Genomic DNA, 20,997 nt, shown 5'->3' on the forward strand with positions numbered 1-20,997 from the left:
GGCTTTGGGGTGTTAAATTTGGGCAGGATTCTGGTTTCCCCCAAGAGAAAGCTGCCATTTAGTGCTTAAGCAACATGGTTACAGTAAATGCAGGGTCATCTGTCTCTACCAGAGCAGCACAGAGGGCACAAAGACTGACAGCAAAATGGAGGGGCCAGGATTAGCTGAATGCCACCTGAGGATTTAAGGGCAGTGCAGGAAATGTGGCATCCCTGTGCATCACCCAGTGGGTGCTGTAGGTTGGTATTCCTGCTTCTAGCAGTGCTCTGCCTCACCTAAAAGAGGTCAAATGAACAAAAAAGCCCCTACCTTGTTCTCCAGTGTCCTTAAGTTAGCTCATTTATATGAACTGGTTAAAATCTTGTCTGCAACCCTGCAGAAGAAAAAAAGCCAGCACCAGTAAGCACCACAGTGGAGCAGCAGTGCAGTGAGGATGCAGCTCTCGGCACGTCTCCCACATCATCTCATGCTGGATGCTACTCCAGGTATGCTCCACCGTGAGCACAAGTGGGACATCCATGGGCTGGAATGAAGCAAACCTCATCCCTCCCATGTTTCCAGGTGCCTGCAAGCAGCCCAGCTGCACAAGCTGCTTTGTGTCACCTCCCAGCCAACAGCCCCAGTGAACCTGTTGACTTTCAGGTGGCACAGAGGAAGCAGACAGTTGGGACCGGGTTTGAATGGCTGTGACAGTTCCCTATGTGACAGGCACCACAGGGTTTAGGATATGGCATTTACCCAACTGCTGGGACAGCTTCAGCTCCATGCTGCTGAGGAGGGAGCAGAAGTGTCCAGAAGGGCAGGGATTCCCCCAGGAAAAGTGAGTTGTGCTAGGTTTGCAGGATGCAGCAGGCAGAGTCCTGTTCCTCTCTGAAACAGCCTCAGTTCACTTGGTCATTGAACGTAATGGAGTAAGACATTGCTTATTGGCATCCTTGGTCCCCGCACCCCATGCATGTGCCTGATCGTGGTAGGGACAGGCAGGGCTCCACCGCATCCCCTGACAGCATCCTTCTGGCTAATGCAGGAGCCACAACGGTATCCAGCCTTGAATGGGTGCTGAGCCAGGGTCCCAGCTAGCTTTTTTGGGGCTCGGCTCACGGAGGATGTGCCACGCACCCACTGCAGAGAGTCCTCCCCAGGGGAAGTCCACCCCTGGGACCTGCCCACCAGGTAAGCCTAGGACCTCCATCCCTTACCAGAGAAGCAAAAGACCTCAGGCTGGGTCTCGGGGTGGACACAAGCCATGCCTGGTCTCCAGCCTAGGCTAAATGCCTGGCCTCCGGCTGGTGCCAGGAGCAGCAGCTCACCAGCCCGCTCTCCAGCTGCGGGAAGGTCCCAGCATGGGAGGTGCTGGTGTCCCCAAGGGGACGGGAGTGCAGACAGCCCCTGCACCAGTCGAGCAGCACCCTCTACCCCCTCCTATGCCCTCCAGGGCCTGGGTGCTGCTCTCAGGGGACCAAGAGCAGGGCAGCTGTGTAGTCCCAAGCCCAAGCTTACCAATACTCATTTGCTGTACAGCGCCAAGACCAGTGGTGAATGAACTCTGTAGATGGTATCAAGGCTGCTGCTTAAATCCTAATGGCCTTGTCAGCCAGGGACTGGTCCTCCTGCTGCCTCTCCCTCCACACTTGGCATTTGCCAGTATTCCCATTAAATCCCCCCTTCCCCTGGTGGAGCCACTGCTCTCATCATGGTGTTCAGACAACTCTTAACACCAGCTCTCCTGCTCCCAGGGCTGGTCCCTGCCCAGAAACCACTCCAATGCAGACCTGCACACTGCGCTGAGCTCTGGTGCCCTGGCTCCCATCCTTCCTGGCTCATGAACAGCCAAACCAGCAGCACCAGGACCTGGGACAGGCAGGCGGCCACGTCTCACCCTGTCTCTCGCCAGCTCTCTGTCAAGCCACGGCTGCGCTCCTCATCCTCCCTGCCCACCACCTACGACCGCCAAGAGCTCAGCAACCCTGCTGCCTGCCTCCGCAATACGTCAGCGAGTCAGCACTGAATAATTGATGCTAAGTGGAGCCTGGAGCAGAGCCAAGCTGAGGGAGGTAGCAAGGCTTTGGGCTGTTTTAGGCTCTGGTCCCAGGATGCAGTGGGGGGAGACAGATGGGTGTGCTGTGTCTGGGAGCTTTGCGCCCTGGCCTGGTTGGCAGAGGCAGTGCTGGAGTTTGGCTGGGCCTGGGAGTCTTCCTCCTCTTCGGCCTGCTGTGCTGCTCGCCTGGTGCTCACATGCTGCTGTGGTAGTTGTGTGCTGCTGTGCTGCTTGCGTGCTGCTGTGCTGCTCGCGTGCTCCTCGCGTGCTGCAAAGGGGCTGTGGCAGCAGTGGCTGGGAGTTGGGGAGCAGAGTGAGGGCACGCAGAATGCAGGGCGTGCAGCCCCCAGCCCCAGCAGCCTTGGCCGGGGCCGGTACCTTGGCTCTGCTAAACCACAGACCCTGTACTCAACCCGCAGCGAGAGCAAGGCTCACCTGCCCTAGGGGGAACAAAGCTGCGCATGGGGCCAGCCCCATCTGCCTGTCCCAGTTCCCACCAGTTGCTGGTGGCCAGGATGTTTGCTGTCACACCATCGTCTGAGCAATGCCACCCCCTTCCTTACAGCACATCATCTGGTATAAACCAGCACGCGGAGAAAATAACGGCCTGGCAGCTGAAAGAGGCAGGTCTGACCCCTTCCCAAACCATCTCCCAAATCCTACAACTTCAGCGGCCGAGGAAGCCCGCAGGGTGTATACCAGCATCCTCCTGGTAGCGAGGCAATCGCACTCGCCTAGCAGACGTGGGCACCATGACAGCACAGGAGATAAGCAAACCAGAGCTTAAACAACTCAGCCAACATCTCACTCGGAGGCACAGCAGCTGGTCCCACCCCACGAGCGTCCCTACTTACTGGCAGCAGTTACAAAAGAGCCCAAGATGGGGATGGAGATGCCTTTGAAGGCACATGCAAAGGCACAAGTCCAAGGATCGGAGTCACTAAAGCCTGGCTTATTTAGCCCTATCCTTCCACACAGTAAAACGGGCTCTTCCTAAGACACAGAGAAAGGTTAACTCTAAGAAACTTCCATCCTTGCTCCAAAACTGGCCTGAGGTCCCTAGAGGTACCTGCAGATAGATGGGGTGCGATTACCACGAGCCCCTGCTTCCAACCACCCCATTAAGAACCTGGGCCACCCTGGTGCCCTGGAGGCCGCTCTGCCCAGCCCCATGCTAGAGCCCCGCTCCTGGGGTGTCTATGCCTGCAGCTCACTCAGGCAGGCAGTTGCCTAGGGAAGCTGGTTCTTGGGGGGCTTTGCTTACCTTTATGGCTCCTGGTGGAGCCAAGGAGAAGTGATAAGAAAGTACCACTTGGGCTGGAAAGGTCTGCAACAGTGGACTAGACTGTAGTCCAGAAGGGAAACCTGGTCTACTCCTCCTTATCCAACCATGCTGCAAGTGAGGAGGATGAGGCCAGCGTTTAGCCAGGACTGCTCCATAAAACTCAGCCTTTCATTCAGCTGCCCCCCCGCCCCTTGCCTCTCAGGCCTCTCTCTGGCAATGAGTCATTGCTGCCAGCTCCTGCAAACTCAACCCAGATACTTGCCAAAGCCTTCAGCAAGCACCATGCGCTCATCTGTTTTGGAGTCACCACCTCTGCTGGCTTAGGAAAATGCTTCTCTGTAAGCCCTCACAAACCAAAAGGCATGAGATGTATTCCAGCACTTAATCAGCATCTTTAAGGACTTGTAAGCAATTTTGTCAGTTGACTCAGCTGTGATGTCTCCAGAGCCCCAACCCCTCTGGTACAGGGTGTGGGGTGCTTGAAAGATGTGGGAGAGTAAAGCTTATACATCAGACCTGAGACATCTGGACCTGACCAGACCAAACCAGACTAGACCTCCTCAGCTATTCCGTCATTTAAGTACAAGTTCAAAGGTGGCACTCCTGCATCACAGGAGATGCAGCCTCAACAGATAATCAGTACGATGCTGCCTGAAGCCATCCCAGAGGTGGTGTTCACGCTTGCCCGAGATCCACTGCACAGCATCAGGTTTAGTCCAGCCTTGCCATGACCAGCTGAAGAGATCACAGCAGCCAAACATGAGCTGATGTGCCCAAATATAGCAAAAAGCTTACCTCTGTGGACTTTTGCAGCTTCCAGCTGTGCAACTGGAGCAGCTCTTCAGAGTAACTGCACATTCTGCTCACCTAAGCTTGTGCCACAGAAGCAGAACTGAGATGGGCAATAAACTCCTTGTCATAAGGAAAATGACTGCAGTATCTGAAAACCACATCTTCCAGTCCAGGTACTTCTAAAACAAATGCTCCTTAAAGAACTGTGTGGAAAATCAACTAAATCAACTCCAAACGCAGCAATTCCTTCTCCAGACCTACCTTCGCTCTAAGGAAACTGTAACCCTGATGTTACTTTCAGACTCAAGAAGTTCAGCTAGCAAGCAGACAACACATCATGAACTCATATACTGACCACCTGTCTGTCATGACCAGCAAGCTGCTATCCTGTACCCAAATCACCAGCACCAAGTCAGCAAGTGAAAACTCCAAGTCCAAAGTAACAGCTCCACCTGAGACAAGTGATACGATCTGGTTTTTGCCTACCCCAAAGATCAGATCGGATCAGAGCTGACATATCTTACTGCACATTGAAGATCTGTCATGATTCTCCTGAAGCCAACCTCCTGCAAAAAAGATGCAGTACTACATTAATACACGATTAATGCACAATTTCAGTGGAAGAGCTGTGGCGTCAAGCTTTTAGCTCCTTTTGCTCCCAACCTACTTCCAACTTTCAGTATGGACTTGAACATGGACCTTAGTCGGAGTTCCTCGTGATCTTCTAATTACAGCAAAAAAACGGTGCTTCCAGCTCCTGAGGTGGCCATGTTACTGACCAGCACTGTTTGACAAAGGGTCATGCCTGCCTCACTTCTGCTGGGCGCAGTCCACAAAAGGAATGAGATTGGTCTGCACCCTGCCAGACTCAGACCACCACTTATCAGCCAGGTCCTCCTAAGATGCTTGCAGTCTCCAGTTCCAGCTCCTACCTGCCTACTGGATTCCTGAAGCGCTGTCCTGTCATAGCACTGTCCTACCACCTACACCGAGATGAAGGTGTACCCTGGCTCCTGAAAAACTTTTGGGTCCATTTGCAGAATCCTAGTGACTCCTAGCACATCTATGTCTGCTTTAGCCATACATAAAATAGGACTATAGCCAGCCACTCCAGAAAAGAGACTGTCAGTAACTGGAACCACCTGAAGTGTACAACAGATCAAAGCTGTGAAGTTTCAACTAGACTTCCACCAGGAAGAAAAGCCTGTCTGGTGCCTGATGGTGTGCTGCTAAACACAGACGCCAACTGCTGAACCACTGATGAAACAGGTCACCTTCAGCACCCCTTGGTGCAACAGCCATGAGTGGCCCAAGGAACTAGAAGACACTCGAACAAGCTACAATAACACGTGACTTGACCAGACCCAGAGTTTTCCTGCGCAAGCTGGAAAACCTCACCCTCAGGGGTGCAGAAACCTCTCTGAAAGGGAGATGATCATACTTTGGCTTCCTGCTCCTGACCAAACTGCTGAAGGACTTTGTATTCTGGCCAGTGCTGCTCTCACACACCCTCACCAAGACCTGCCAGCCTCTTGCAGCTGCAGCTGGTGCCTGCCCTGTGAAGATACCTCACCCCTGGTACTCCCTGGAGCTCCTCAGCTTGCTTGACCATGGCTCCTGGTCCTTGACTGTGGCTTCTGGCTCCCAACCAGAAATGAGATGATACTCTCAGTGGTTAGAGCCATCCAGAGTCCAGTCCTTGAGAGAGCCCCAGACACAGCATTACTTCTCATCTGAAGGCTTCCAGATAGAGCTATCCCATCCCCAAGGGCCTGGTGAAGGATGTGATAAGCTCTACTGCAGAAAAAGAGCACCAGGTCCCTAGTGCAGTAACACCATGTCAACCCACCCACTAACTGTTAAGGCTTTTAGTCATCTTCTAGAAGGACAAAGTAGCCCTGCCCTCTGCCCTGCCTGCAGTTGCACAGAAGCTGCCAACTTCAGAACAAAACACATACTTCCAGGCTTCACACTTGAAACAACTTAGGCTGGGAAGTTTTCTGGGAGCCTTTGGTCCAGCCCCACCATGTAACACCAGACTCAGCATCTTCAGCACTCCTCCAGCATGGGGACAGGCACTGCTGCAAACAGCACGCCCAGCTAGAGGCAGGGCAGCTCTTCCCTTGGGTAACTTCTCCCACTCAAGCTGGGATCAGCCCTTCTCCTGCAGGAACGGGGTGCCAGGCAGCTGCAGCCGGGGTGGTGGCTGTGCCCCAAAGCAGTTCGGAGCAGGCAGGTACAAAAAACAAGCCGTTAGCACAAGTCCTCTCTTGCCCAGGCCAAAAGCAAAGGCAGCAACTCCAACCAGCATTGGAGTTTAATTCTGCTGCTTTAATTCTGCTGCTGCCTGGCATGACAGAGGATGAGGGGAGGACGGGAGGCTGCCCACATGGACACTGAGAGCCCCTGGGTGGGCTGTGGCTTTGTGCTGGGGGTGACCGGGCTCTCTGTTCTGGTTTTGCTGTGTGAGGCATATGACTCATGTGCTGCCCTCACCGCTCCCAACCCCTGCCAGCCTCAGCTGCCGAAGCCGACACCTCTTCAGGCCTGGGCTAGCCCATGCAGAACAGCTTCCTGCCGCACTTGGCTGGATCACCTTCCCCCTTTGATGCTCTTAATTCTGGATGCCAGCTAAATTAGCCTGTGCAATAGCCTGGGAGAGAGAAAGGCAGCGAACACTGAGCCGCCCGCTGCACTGAGTGCAATGCCTCATCTTGGCTCTACAAGTGAAAGGCCATGTGGGAGAACCCAGTCAGACACCCGGCAAAAATCCCACAGGAGCAGGGCTGAGCAAAGACGGGCTTCCCAACAGATTAGCCCTTATCCAAAACACTCTTACCCACTCTAAACCCAAGGACTGGAAGTCTGAATCCTTTAGTCTTAGTTGCTGAGCAGCCAGACAGCTGTCTGCAGTGCAAGAGAGCCCTTCTGCTACATGCTCACCAGTAATTAAGCCGTGCACAGGGCAGACAAGGATTTGCATACCATTTTACACTGCTGACAGACTGGAGCAGCCCAAGGTATGCATTAGCTAGGTGCTGGAGGGGAGCAGAAAGGCCTAATGCTACCTCTGGAACACATAAACCTTTGGGAGGTGCTGTGCCAGAAAGAGCTGCCTGGAAAAAAATTGAGGAAGAAACAAACTGGCACCAGCTGAGGTGAACCCAGCTCTCAGATCTCCTCCCCAATGCTTCTTCCCTTCCAGGCATCACATCTGAGGCCATAAAAAATCCCACAAGGACTAGGTTGAAGGCAAAGCACCCAGGGGAGCACTGAGGACAGGCTTAGACTGGTTGCGCTCTTCTACCCCACCAAAACTTGGGGCCAGCAAAGAGTTTCAGGTGGGCTGGGGGGGACAGGGACATGATGACGGCTTGCTGGAGACAAAGACAGCTCTTTCCCTGAAGGATATCTCACCCCAATTGCCTTCATGGTCTACAGCATGACCTCGGTCCATGGAGAGCAAATCTCAGTGCCCTTCCCTCCCTGCTGTCCCACCAGCGATCCTCCCGGAGCACCAGCAGCAGCACTTTCTGGAAGGAGGACACAGCCATCAAGACGGTTTGTCGAGACCATCAAATAATAATTTAGTGTGATTCAATCTGTGGCTTTGTACAGTTGCCAGGGTGGAAGGAGGCCAAAGCAGGAGGGGATGGGGAAAGAAAAAAAAAGAAAAAAAGTCGTTTGCTGCAGGCTTGGGTGAAGTGCGAGATAGTCCTTGGAGGGGCTCATGCTCCCCCTGTCCTCTTCCTCCTCTTCCTCTCCCCCTCCCCCCATACTCCTCCCCTGAATCCGTTTGCTTCTTCCTTCGCTTCACCTCTTTCCTTGCACTCTGCACAGTGGGAACCTCTCCAAGACACGGTCCAGTCAGCTGAAACCAGAAGAGGACACTCATTAGCACCCATGCACTGTCAGAACCAGTGGGGACTGTTTCCATTACCCACCCCTCACATTTCAGGATGACCCTGCTAGTGCCCACAGACGGAAAGCAAAGGGCTACACAGGTCTTGGAGGACTGGACCTGGCTCAGCAAAGCATCTGCATGTGTGCTAAAGGAAACAAGCAAATGGTCTGTGGAGCGATGGGTGAGCCTCGGGCATCACACCAGACCTTCTGCCTCTGTCCAAACCCTGTTTGGGGAAGGGGCACTGTTTGGTGAGACCTTTCTCCCTCCTCCAGGGATGACAGGAACCACAAAGTGAGTCCAGGGCAAATGCAGCCAAATGTCCCTGCCTCCCTGACCACACACCCACCCTTATCCCCCAAACCCAGCGTGTCCTTGCCTTGCTTCTCCTTTTGTGCCCTGATAGTCCTCCCTCTCTGCTCTTGGCCACTGCAGCTAGAATAAGCTGCCTGAGCAGAAAAAGATGTGGGCAACTCACAGGACATGCTCTCTTAACAGAGTGGAGTCTTTCCAAGAGACTCCTTCCCACCCCTTCTTGCCCCTCTTTTTGAAGGCACTGCCCGTGCCAGTGCTGGCCACCAGGCTGTGATGGGGACCGGGCTCCTGGCAGTTGGTGTTGGGGAGCAGCAGCATCTGCCGAACCCGTGCCATCAGCTGTGAGCCAGAGCAGGAAATGAGCCCCGAGCTCACATCCCCATCCAGAGGAAATGTTCCTGAACATCTGGAGGACCTGAACATCTGGAAAACCTCCCTTAGCAGTGATAAGTGTGCTGGGCACAGCATTCGGCTTGGCCCCCAGGAGACCTTGCATGCATCGGCTGGGAGCAGAGGGGTGGGGTGCTCTGGTGGTTTTTTGCTCATAGGAAGCAAATGCTGCCAGCATTTCGTTTTGTTGTTTTTGGTTTTTTTTCCCCGGGGAAGAGCTCTTCTGCACTCATGGCCTTTGGCTCAAAAAGTGACAGAGGAAAACCAGCTGCCCACCTCCACCTTCAGCGAGACCCTCTTAGCACCATGCGCTTCTCTTTAGGACTCCAGCAGTTGTGTAAAGGGGTGAAGGGCCAGTCCAGGTGCTTGGGAGACTCCCCAAAAAAACATGAAGGGCAATGTTCGTGCAGGCTTTTCTCCTGCACCCCAGTCCCCGGTGCACTCATCCCCAGTTGCCCCTCTCTCCATTTCGGCCACGGAAGGAGTTGGTTACACAGCCAGATGTTCCCAGGAGTTTGGCTTAAGGCCACCCAGCTCACACAGGGACACCGATAGGAGTTCTCCCTCCCTGCTACCCAGCAGGATTGCAATGATTTAAATAAACTCATCATTTAAAAAAAACAACAAAGAAAGAGAAAGAAGAAAACCAGGCAAGTGAACATGGATGGAAAAAGAAAGAAGAAAAACGGGCAAGTGAACACGGACAATGTGAAAAACACTGTTTCTGGCTCCAGCACTCACAATTTATAAAAGCAAAACAGCCCCCTTATGGCTAATTCTCAACATTGCATCAGTTCCAAATATCCCAGGGGATATATCTGATGGGGAAAACTCTTCTGAGGAACACAGGACTTCCACAGTGAGACAGGTGGGCTCTGAAGGTTTAGGATGAGGCAATTTACACGAGTACACTAGGAGGCAATGCGCTCACCCAGTTCTTCATCTGAACTCTTCTAGGGCCAGTTTGGTGAACACACAGTGAGCCGCACACCTTCAACACCAGCTCGACTCCTCTTTCAGAAGGGCAGCATGGGAAGGAGCTTTCTCAGGGAAAGCATGACAAAACACATATTTTTTTAAATTCAATTCTGTAGAATTTTGTTCCACATAATGAGGGGGGAAAACAAATAACACTTTCCTCCTACACACTTCCTCAGGAAAGTGGGTATTTTGACTTACCTATGTTTTCAAAGAAAAATGTTATTTCAGTCAAAAAAGTGTTTCATTAAAAAATACCCGTTGCCGAAATTGTTTCTGCTGAATTTGTTTGCAGACAAGTGCATCTGCAGTCACCTCCTGCCCTGCTTCCCCACTGCACCCCATCTCCTGCTTCCAAAACTCACCATAATCACGATATCACACATTTACAGTTCATGCAGCCAGGGCCGCTCTCATCTGGGGGATTCAGCTTGCGCAGCTTGTGCTGACGGATCTCCCGCACCAAGGTGTAGAATGCATCTTCAACACCCTGGAAGAAAAGCATCGCTTGAAGCAGCTGCCCATTTCGAAAGGGGACAGTCGAGAGAAGAGAGGGCTCTGCTCCCCAGCTAGCTTTGTCTCCCAGCAGTGCAGATTGCAGAGTTAAAGGCATGCAACCAAGCTGGGAAGACTAACATGGATCTTAGTGCAGCCTCCGAACAGAGACCAAGACTGAATGACCAACCACAAGGCCAAGGAGCTCTTAGGTCCCTGAGATTCATCAGCTTTCAGCAGCCTGAATGAGGTCTACCACCCGAGAGAAAAGCCACCACTAGACCACTGAAGGTTATCAGCTGCTCCATTTTCACCTTTGTGCTCTGGGACCCCCACGTGGTCCTTCCAGCACCAGTATATTCTGTCTGTAGGTCTACCAAAATAGACCATGGATGGGATTAGCCAAGTCCCCTGAGCCTACCTGACCTGCAGTGACAATGGGAGTTATTCCAGAGCCTTGGAGAAAGCCCTGAGAAGGCATCTGCCCTTCACTGATGCCAGAGCATGAATTACGTACTTCTCCAGATTGGACACTCAAGCCCGGACAGGGGAGGGAATGTCCTGATGGAGCATTTAGCCTTGAGGAAGCAACTAACCCCAGCCCTTGCACTCATCTATCCGCAAGGTGGTGTCTGCCCGTTCCTGCCTCTCCAGGACAGCACTGGAGAAAAGAGAAGAAAAAGAAGATTTTGTTTAAAACCCTCCTCCTACCTGTCTGGTTTTGGCAGACGTTTCTATGTAGGGGATCCCGTAACTCCGGGCCAGGTCCTGCGCTTGCCGGGTCTCCACTGTCCGGGCTGGCAGGTCACACTTATTTCCCACCAGCACCATAGGAACATCATCTGAGTCTTTCACCCTCTTGATCTGCTCCCTGCAAAAGTAAGAGGTGCCAATGTGAAGGGAGAAAAGGCATCAGGGGCAGCTCCAGGGCACTCCCCACCAGCTTCTTCGTCAAGAATTAACAGCTGCACTTCATTCCTGCCAAGTGCCTTGTGTTGGGCTTTCAGGAGAATGTCAATGACCATGGCACATAAATGAGTAAACAGCAAAATAGCTAGGGCACTTCTGGAAACGAAAACTAAACATACTTCTGCTCTTTAAATGCAACTGTTTACAAACTACAACTTGAAATTATGAAAATCTATATTAAGACATGATCTTAAGATAGTTTAAGCTAAATAAAAATGAATACTCAAAGCAGTTACCTGTGTTATTTCCAACATCTTAGATCAAGTAATACCCCTGAATGAGGACAAAGAAAAAATCACCTTCAACCAGAATTTGCTGAGCTGATAAACCAGCTTTTGGCAGCTGTAACCTTTTCTGCAGATGCACAGGCAGTATTTACTTCCTTTCAGTTTAGTTCAGGTCACTCAAAGTTGAGAAACCAACTGGGAAGCAAAAAAGCTGTAATGCTCACTTCTTCATTCCAACCTCGGATTTAAAACTAGGTGGGCGAGGATGAGATCTACCACTTCTAAAAATCTTAAAGGCCATTATGACCACAACAATCCATTCAATTCCCTCCTGATAGATAATAACTTCCTTTCCTTAATAAATCATTTAACTTCAGATGCAAAACAGCTTTTTTTTTCCTTGCTCATGCATCCAGAACATTTAACATGGTTTTATTTAACTAGTAAAAACGTTATTTAAAATGCTGATTTCTGCACTTTAATTGAATTCAAACTTACATCCAAAAGAAGCTGGACATGTATCACACACACAAAAAAATCAATCATCTTTTTTTAATGTAGTAGAACATAGAAATGCAGTCTGACTATATGTATGATATATCATAAAGCCCCCTAAATGTTCCAAGTAACATCCTGATCAGCAAACCTAAGTACTAAATTTAGTGAACAGGCTACACTTAGCTGGAAAGAGATACCTCCTAATGATTACTAACCAGGGAGAGCCAGCATTTCTCTGGGGAATATTCTTTTAAAAGTGCAAACACAAAGAGCACAGGCAAAACGAGATGAAAGCCGGTGATTTACATCATGATTAAAACCGGGGCTTGAAAACGAGCCATCCTGTGAGTGATTCACAGGCACCAGCCCTGGCACAAGGATGAATGCTGCCGAATCCCTCAGGTGCTTCAGGAAAATCCCATCCTTTGTCTCTGGTTCAGCTAAACCAAGCCAAATTAGTCCAACCATATAGTTATTACATTGAACACGCCTGCTAGCCAAAGACTCGGACATCTCAACAGCTCGGACCAGCGCCTCTGACTACGGAGCGAGGAAGGGCTGTGCCTGTGCTCGGAGCTACAGGATTATCTGGAACCCAGATTTATGATGAGGGACTGGGGAACATGGTCCCTTGGTGGGCAGTGGACAGAGCGGGGACAGGCAGAGCCATCTCTTGCATCCTCTGCAAGTGCCTCCCATCACGGCTAAGCCTCAAAGAAAGGCATAAAGCAGAGATCCCTCCCTACGCTAGCATCGGGGTAACCAGGGAAGACTCCCGCTGCATTTATATCATCTCCTTGGCTCTCCAGCTCTGCATGGGTGATGGCAGCAGGGAGGGAGAAGCGGGATGGGTTACCTGGGTACAGCCAAAGCAAGACCACGTTGGGTTGGGGTCCCTGCTCTGCCACTGCCCCCGCAGTACGTCTTCTTGGGCAAGTCACCTCGCCGGGGCTCTGACTCTCCTCCTGCTCCATCTTTGCCCTGGTTGAAACCGAGCTCCAACGGGCAAGGACTGCCTCTCCCCATGTGCGTGTGGCCAACAGACCGCAGCCTTGCCACAATGGCTGCCAGCGGGGGAAACAGCCCTCCCTGCCCTTCCCAGCCTCCTCTCCCAGCTCCCAGGCCCAGCAGAAGTCGCTGAGATCGATTCCACTAACAAAGCAATTCCATTAATTAGGGAGGGAAGGGAGGGGGTCATAGAGGATCAGCTCTCTCTTTAGTCACCATAAACACTTAAATATTACATTACCGAGTCCCCAAAGGCCACAAGCAATCCCTTTGGATGGGTTTTATTGGAGTCACTGACATTAGCTGTCTGCTCCGTCTCTTCCCTGGGGAATGGCCACTTGAGCTAATTGTCTTTGCTGGCAGCCAGTGCTTCCACCGTGGGGCCTAATCTTAAAGGCAGGGCAGGAGGGTGCAGCAGCAAGGCCTCCCCTTTGCACAGGGCAAGAGGGAAGGGGCCCTTCCAGGATACTGACCTGTACTGGTGAATATCTTCAAAGGACTTGGTGTTGTTGATGGCGAAGACACAGAGGAATCCTTCCCCTGTTCTCATGTACTGGTCTCTCATGGCACTGTATTCCTCTTGCCCTGCGGTATCCAAGATGTCTAACAAGCAGGTCTCTCCATCAATGACAACTTGCTTTCTGTAGGAATCCTGCAGGCCAGGAGAGGGAAAGAAAGGGAGGACGATGCGTTAAGGGAGGGCTTGGGTCCTGCCAAGCGAAGGGATGCAGCGAGTGCATCCCTGGGAAGATGCCAGGTCACGCTCTGCCTGGGTTTAGCTCCCATTAAATAGCTGACTCAATCTGTTTCAAAAATGGGATGGAAAGGAAAAAGGAGAAAAAGAAGGAGAAAAAAAATAAAAGGAAAAAGGGAGCAGCTGAGCAGGTTTCCTCTTCTCTGGCAGAGCCAGAGAAGACAGCCCCTGGCTTGCTCTCCCCATTCCCAGCCCTGCCTCTGGCAGACCAGGGGCAGCTTTGTCTCTACCACACCACATAAGCCCTCGACAACTATTTTCCTAAGCTTTATTTAGTCCTGGCTAATCCCTTCTGCTGCCACCCTGCCCTAGTGCTGGAAGGGGATACCCAGGAAAGGCGGCTCTGGCAGGCCAGGGTTTCCAGCCACCATTTGCAATCTGCAGGGCTGGAAGGTGTTTAAGATCACCTGGAAATGCAGCACCTCCAATGCACCTCAAATCAGGCACCAGAAGCATAATGTCACCAGTAAGGCTGCAAACTGGACTTGATGGTAAACCTCTTCTTCAAACATGAGGGGAAAAAAAAAAAATCACGCTGTGAGGAAGGTGTTTCCCACAACCAGTCTGTGCCCAGAGTGCTCCAGGAGAGGTAAGGACTATCCAGGCAGGTCCTTTGAAGTTGGGGGTTTTCCCTGCAGCAGAGGCAATCGCAACTTATCACAGATGTGAGAAGGCCTGGAAATCACCCAGGGCATCCCTCAAAAGGTTTCATTTTCAAGGCAGGCTCCTCAAAGCACCGCTCCTCCCCACCATGCCTCTCCCCCATGCCCGGTCTCATCAGCAGGGATGCTGCTGGGGCAGCCCCTGCATGAAGGAACAGCCTCATCCCTCTCCGATAGCCATCCCCTGGGTACAGTGCAGCATCCTTGGCTCTCAGCAAGAGAAGGAAGCCAAAACCAAAGGCATGAAAAAGGTGCGAGTCAGCAATATGACCACAACAGCGCTTTGCAGCCATTCGCAGAGGCTACGGCTGCAGTTTAGAATTAATTCAAACGTCTGCTGCTCTTCCAGCGACCACAACAATGTTATCAGATGAGCTTTGCAGGTCTGCAGACAAACAGCCAACGCAGCAAAGGTCACCGACAGGACCAGCAGCGGCACGGAAAGGGAATGGGGCCAACGTGGCCTCCACCCTTTGGTTCATTACTACGACAACATCATCTACTGGGGCTAATTAAAGTCTTTCCTCACCTTGTGGAGAGGGCCATGAGATCAGAGATGAGATCTGCTCTGCCACGACCTTCTCCGCCGTGCCTTCCCAAAAAGGGGACTGCTGACCCACCAGGAATAAGCGTGATGGGCTGGCTTCCAGCCAACCGCTCTGAAGGCAACTGGCAGACTGCCCTGCAGGGATGGGCTCCCATTTCTAATCAATAATGTATCTGGAGCCTCCCTGGTGCAAGGTAGAAGAGCACTGGTTCCACCTCCGGGGTCCCAGTGCCTGGCAAGGACCGGCAAAGAGGACCCCAGTGCCTGCTCTGCACAGCAGAGCATTCTCCCACCCCTGGGCCCTGGCTTGCGTGCAGAGGACCAGCCTCTTGGCACACATGTTCACAATTAATTGCCAAGTCCCCAGTTACAGGAGGTCTCACGAGCAGACAGTACGCTTACGGAGAAGTGATCCCGCACCTCGGCTCAGGTCATCAACAGGCTGCCCGTAAGGCCAGCCAGCTCGCTAACAAAGCAAAGGTATTAAGAGTCTTGCAGAGGATGCTTTGCATACCGCTCCCCAAAGGAAGGGGACAAGCTCTCCCCACCCTTGCTTTGTGTCCAGCTTCATCTGAACCCCCCTGAGATGCTCGGAATGGCAGCTCAGCCATCCCTGCCATGCCGTCTGGTGACCTTGCTGCTGCTGCAGCAAGTCCTTGTGTGTTCCCTGCACAAGGGAAAGTGGTCGGACCCAGCTGTGAAGTGCCAGGTGGCAGAAACAACGTCCGCATGGGGTTCAGATTTAGGATCCCAGATGGATGCTGGGAGCACCCTGGGTGTGCTGGGGGACCAGGCCAAGAGGTCCATTTGTTAGACGCTACGGTGTCAGGATGCGACCAGAGGCTTGGGAAGCCTGTTACTAGCTGACTGCTAAAAGCTGGAAGATGAACCAAAGAATTTCTCAACACAGTCTGACTCTTTACTCCATCCCCGCTCATTCGCCATGGGACACTGCCAGCGGCGTGCATTTACTTGGTGCCTCAGCCCTCTTGTTCCCAAACTGAAGGTCTTAAGACTCCTTGGCAGCCCAAGAGCAGCCGTGCAAGCGCGTGCTGTAGCGGGTCGGCCAGAGTTGAGTTACAAAGCCAGACATTTGCACTAGTGAATTGGGAGGGCGGGAGGGGAGCAGACACTCAGTCAGGGTCTCTGCCCCAGACAGGGGACAAACTCACTCTCCACCTCTCCTGTCCTGGGGAGCACCTTCTCAGTGCACTCCGACCCACTTGCACCCCCCTTTGCAGCACAGCCTGCACTCGATTCATTAAAGTGATGGGTAACGCCTTTGCTCCATGCACGTATACTCTTTTTTTTCCCCCTTTTATCCTGCTCATTTCAGCATTGCTGTGCTGTTTGTTAGCCGGCTGAACAGTCAGAGTCAGCTCCTGGGCATGATCCAAAGCAGCTTAGTCACAGGAGGGTGGTTTGTTGGTCACATTCAGATGGCTGGCAGGTAACTCTCTGTGCGTCCTAATTCCCCATAAAATGAAGCATAATTAAAAGGAGTCACCCTGGAATGAGTGAGAAGATGGCCGGGGGCGGGATGTGGGGTACGACCGAGGGAGCTGCAAAGGCATCGGGGCTGGTGGGACCTGCAGGTAGAAAACCACCAGGGGTGAGAGGGGTGAAGAGCAGCTCGTAGCTGCTTTAGGAAGAAAAGAGGAGAAGAGCGGAGTGGGGCTGGGGGAACAGGGGACAAGAGCGGGCATCTCCCAGGGCATGTCAGGAGTGGGCAGGGCAAGGAGGGTATGCTGGGAAATGCCATGCAAGGTTTACATTCCCCACTGTCTGCTTACATGGAGAAAATTCCCTGCAGGGTACATACAAGGGGCAGGCAGCTGGAGACAAAAAAAAAAATAGGATGCCATAACCCAGCACATCACTGGGTCAGAGCTGCCCCTGCCCACTGTAAGGTCCAAAAGAGGACCCATCCATGCAGATGCCTCCCCAGGGAGGTTGCTCTCCATCAGCAGCTCTTTTGCTGAAACCAACCTGAAATGGGTTTCTAACAAAAGCAAACAATGCTACTGGTGATAAGCATGTGAGGGGAGAGGAGCTGGGGAAGAAGGTAACTGCATCCATAAGCAAGGTGCAGCACCAAGACTCAGGAGCCCTTAAATTAAATTCCAGTCTCTGCCACAGACTTTCTAGGTGACCTTGGCCAAATGACGTAATAGCACGTGCTTGTAAGTGCTTTCTCTCCTTCCCATCTGTAGGATTGTAAGACTATTTCTGCCTTTCTACCAAGCCTTGTCTTGCTTGTTTATTTAAGTTGTAGGCTCTTCAGGGTGGGGACTACACATACAACACCTACCAGAACAGATTTCTGATCCCAGCTGGAGCCTTTTATCCATTATGATAATAATAACTGCAGCAACCACAGCTGCATTTATACACATCTGGTAGAGAGTCCTTTAGGACTGCAGACAGGGAGGTTATTGTCCAAGAGGCATGACAGAGCTGTAATTTGCCTTCCTAGGGTGGACTTACTCCTTGTGCAGAGCAGCGGCTGCTGCCCACATCTCCCCTGAACGAAGGTGTAAGGCATGCAGGGGGTAATTAGAATCTTGCTAGCAACAGTGAAAGCAGTTGGAGAATGGAATATTTTTTTTAAAAGAAAAAAAAATAAATAAATAGTGTAATGGATGTTGAAGACTGGATCCCCCCATCTGCACAGGCAGGGTGCTGAGCTAGACAGGCCAGTGCTACCATCCACGCCAACTATGAGACCCATGCATCAACCTTTAGCTCCTCACAATAGAGCAGAGACAGCACTCTGAGAACCACAATGGTTCAGCTGTTCAGTACGTCTCGCTCAAACTGCAGGACATACATAATACAACCAAGCTCTGATAAAACCCATTTCATCAGTAAATCTCAAAACATCCTGCATGAGAAGTCAATATATTTACTCTGATTTCACAGGAGAAGAAACGAAAGCACAGGCACAAAATGGCTCTTCAATCCCAAACCTTTAACCCCTCCCTACACTGTTGTCTTATCAAAAAAGAGGACTTTTGTGCTGCCTCTCAGCACCTGCCCAGGTCTGCCTGCTTCTGCTGCGTCCCCCTCTGCCCACTTTTGCTGCCTCCCTCACCATCTCTCTTCAGCAGACACCGCCAACCTTCTTCAGGAGGCAAAAGTCGGTCACTGCGACCTCTGAACATGTGCATAGCAACTCAGAATAGCTCTGCAAAGCAGAGGAACATCCCTGCTCAAGTTTAGACCTGAGACCAAGCCGAGCATGCTCTAGGGTTGGAGGCAAGGTGGAGAAGAGCAAGAGGAAAACAGACAGATGGACCCCAAGCCCAGAGCTGCTTACCTCTATCGTGGGGTCATACTCATCAACGAAATGGTTCTGAATGAGCTGTATTGTCAAAGCACTCTTCCCGACACCACCAGCTCCCACCACCACCAGCTTATATTCGGTCATCTTCCAGCCAACCCCAGAGCAGGACTTCCAGGAGCACCACCACCTGCAAGGAGAAACACAGCCACCACATTAGGAGAGGGGGTCCCTCCCTGTCACTGCCTCCTCTGCAGCAAGGCTGAGCGGTCAGCCCCCCTCTTCTGTCAGGAAAGGCAGAAATCTGCAAAGCACAGCTTCATTCCTTGGGTACTGAGCATTGCCAACGTCTCCTGCACATCCCAGGAGTACCCAAATGCTGCTAGGTAGAGACACCAAAGTCTGGGATCCAGCACGCTGTAACACAGAGACACCTAATTCTGCAAGGCAGAGGTGAAGGGACACACCCCTCAAGGTTTTAACGGTCTTTTAAGTTGCTTGATTTCAGTAGGGATTGAGGATGGGACAAGGTAAACCCACTTCACTGCTATTCTGGGTGGCAAAGAGCCACCCCTCACTCCTCGGGGTGAAAACCAGCGAGCCACCATCAGGGATGCAACATGTTTTTAACGTAGCTTTAGGAAACTGCCAGCACAGGGTACTCTGCTCCAGGACCACCCTGGTCTCTCATCTCAAGCTCACAGATGCACCACCCTGGCAAGCCTGGCCTAGAAATGGGGAGATGGTGGGATGGCCTGTGTGCCCCAAGGGATGCCCCTGTGTACCTTCTTCCCACCCAGCACACTGACTACCCTGGGAATCTGACCAGAGAAAATTATACTTATTTCAGTCTGTCACCCTGTACTGTGCCTCCAGGATCCACCGTCTTCCTTTTGCTTTTATGGTCTGATGCTCTGGGGTGTCAAACGTGAGAGAGCCTCACTAAAACCATGAAACTTGGTCTAAAAGTACAGCACGGAACTGCAGCATCCAGAGCTATTTAACCTAATACTCTCCACTAGTAATGAAGGTTACTTTAAAATGGGCAAAATATTCCACAAAACTGAATACAAAACTATGTTTATCCAGTGATATGCTGCAATCCTTCAGCCTGATGGTCTGGATGCAAACTTCACACATTCCCCAAGCAAACCTCAAGAGATAAGGGAGTGTTACTGATAAGAAAACAGAGGTACAGGCTGTGTAAATCAAAAGTAAACCCTAAAGTAACCAAGTTAAGACGTCTGGTTTTCCAGAAGTGCTCAGCACTGTCTCCAATTTGTCTTATCTCAAGCTAGCAATCCAAACTCATTAGATAGATTTGAAAGCCTTGGCCAACATGATTTGGATGTCAATGCCCACAGGAGTGGGGAAGAAGTCTTAGCCCCCCCAAGTATGCTGTTAGGTCCATGTCTTCACCCTCAAGGCTGTGTTAAACCTCAAACCGCAGGACAGGTTTGAGATGGTGGCACATCCACACCCTCTGCCAGTCCTCCAGCTAACGAAGCCTCCTGCTGTGCTGGCCATCACAAGAGGGAGGAGGACGACTGCGGAAAGGGCACCCCTGCTCCCACAAGATGAAGCTGGCATGCCCCACAGGGGAGCAAGAGATGCTACCATGACAGGTGCTAATTGGGAATGACGATTAGGGTCAGGACAAGCAAACCACACTTCTGCAGCACTGTGTAGTTGCCATGGCCCTTCAGCAGGAAAAAACTCACCCCCCCCAACCTCCTCCTTTAAATTTCTGCTCCAACTCCACCAAGAAAGAGGAACTTCAACTCAGGAAGATTACAAAATCCTGAATGTTTAAATAGAAATCCACCCTCATTGGACTGCAACCCCTGCCCACTGAAAGTCACCCCAGGGTCAGATACTCGTCTGCAGCCGTCATCTGTGAGCTCTGGGGAAGCCACTTGAAACGCAGCAGGTAGCAGGAAGACGAGCTCATGGTTCCCCTGCCCGGTCGCCATTCAATGCAGCCTGCAACACCATCTCATGGCGATTACACACACCCTCCCGGACAGTTATATCACTCCACCCTCCTCCCCAGGCTCGCCAGCCCTGCTCCCAAAACCCTGGAAGCTGGTACAAACTGTGCCGGCAAAGGCCACTCTAGTTCCAGTCTGCATCTGGTGCATTTGCTAATGCAGCAAAGATCTAATGGAAGGGAGGCCAGAACTTTCTGCCTTCAATCCCCACCTGACTGCAACCTTAAACCACTCAGACAGTTCAATCACCCACTCGAGCTGGGAGCAGTCAGACACAATCATCTCTTGCCAAAGCCCTTTTCTGAGCTACTGTCTCAGTAGCAGGAAGGCAAACAAAGCTCATGCCCTTCTCAGCATCCAGAATCCTGAAGAAGGGCAAGGGAGGGGGTGCAAAAGAGCAACCAGAGCACAAACACGATGCCAAGCAGGACCTCTGGTTGCTGTACCATTCTATGCTGCTGGAAAAGCTGAAGGTTGTTAAACACAGTGGAAAAGTGGTGATGGTGGGGAAAATGCGGTGCAAATAATGTGATACCCTAGGTCCATACCCAAAAGTGCCACTGCTTCCCAGAAAAGTCTGATATGCCTCTGTTCTGGCGGCCAAGGAAGAGATGCAGACTGAAAGCAAGGCTACCGGAGACAATCTAAGTGAGCACACTAACTGACCATGCACACGCTGCTTTGCTCCACTAATGTACGCCTTCACGTCTATGAACTTCTCACATACACTACTTCTTAGGGACAAGAGAGATCCCCACCCCAGGATCTCTCTCAGATGGGAAAAGACAATTACCATCAGGGACAGTGACAGGCTGAAGTGGGGACTGTTGTGTGGGCTGGACAAACACTGACTGACCGTCT

The 20,997-nt window shown here is 51.7% G+C and overlaps 1 protein-coding gene across 1 annotated transcript in view; it reads right to left on the minus strand.

The window, feature by feature from the left end:
• Positions 1-7,677: 7,677 nt before the first annotated feature.
• The window catches only part of HRAS (HRas proto-oncogene, GTPase), a 43,172-nt gene continuing 29,852 nt past the window's right edge, over positions 7,678-20,997 (minus strand). Inside the window, exons 2-6 of the mRNA XM_075047828.1 lie at positions 18,182-18,335; positions 13,373-13,551; positions 10,909-11,068; positions 10,068-10,192; positions 7,678-7,986 (exon numbers count right to left, since the gene is read on the minus strand). Of these exons, the coding sequence (XP_074903929.1) occupies positions 10,073-10,192; positions 10,909-11,068; positions 13,373-13,551; positions 18,182-18,292 (570 nt within the window). The 5' untranslated portion in view covers positions 18,293-18,335 and the 3' untranslated portion in view covers positions 7,678-7,986; positions 10,068-10,072. The remainder of the gene's footprint in view (positions 7,987-10,067; positions 10,193-10,908; positions 11,069-13,372; positions 13,552-18,181; positions 18,336-20,997) is intronic.

The sequence above is a fragment of the Buteo buteo genome, chromosome 16, assembly GCF_964188355.1.
Source record: "Buteo buteo chromosome 16, bButBut1.hap1.1, whole genome shotgun sequence".
Taxonomy (NCBI): Eukaryota; Metazoa; Chordata; class Aves; order Accipitriformes; family Accipitridae; genus Buteo; species Buteo buteo.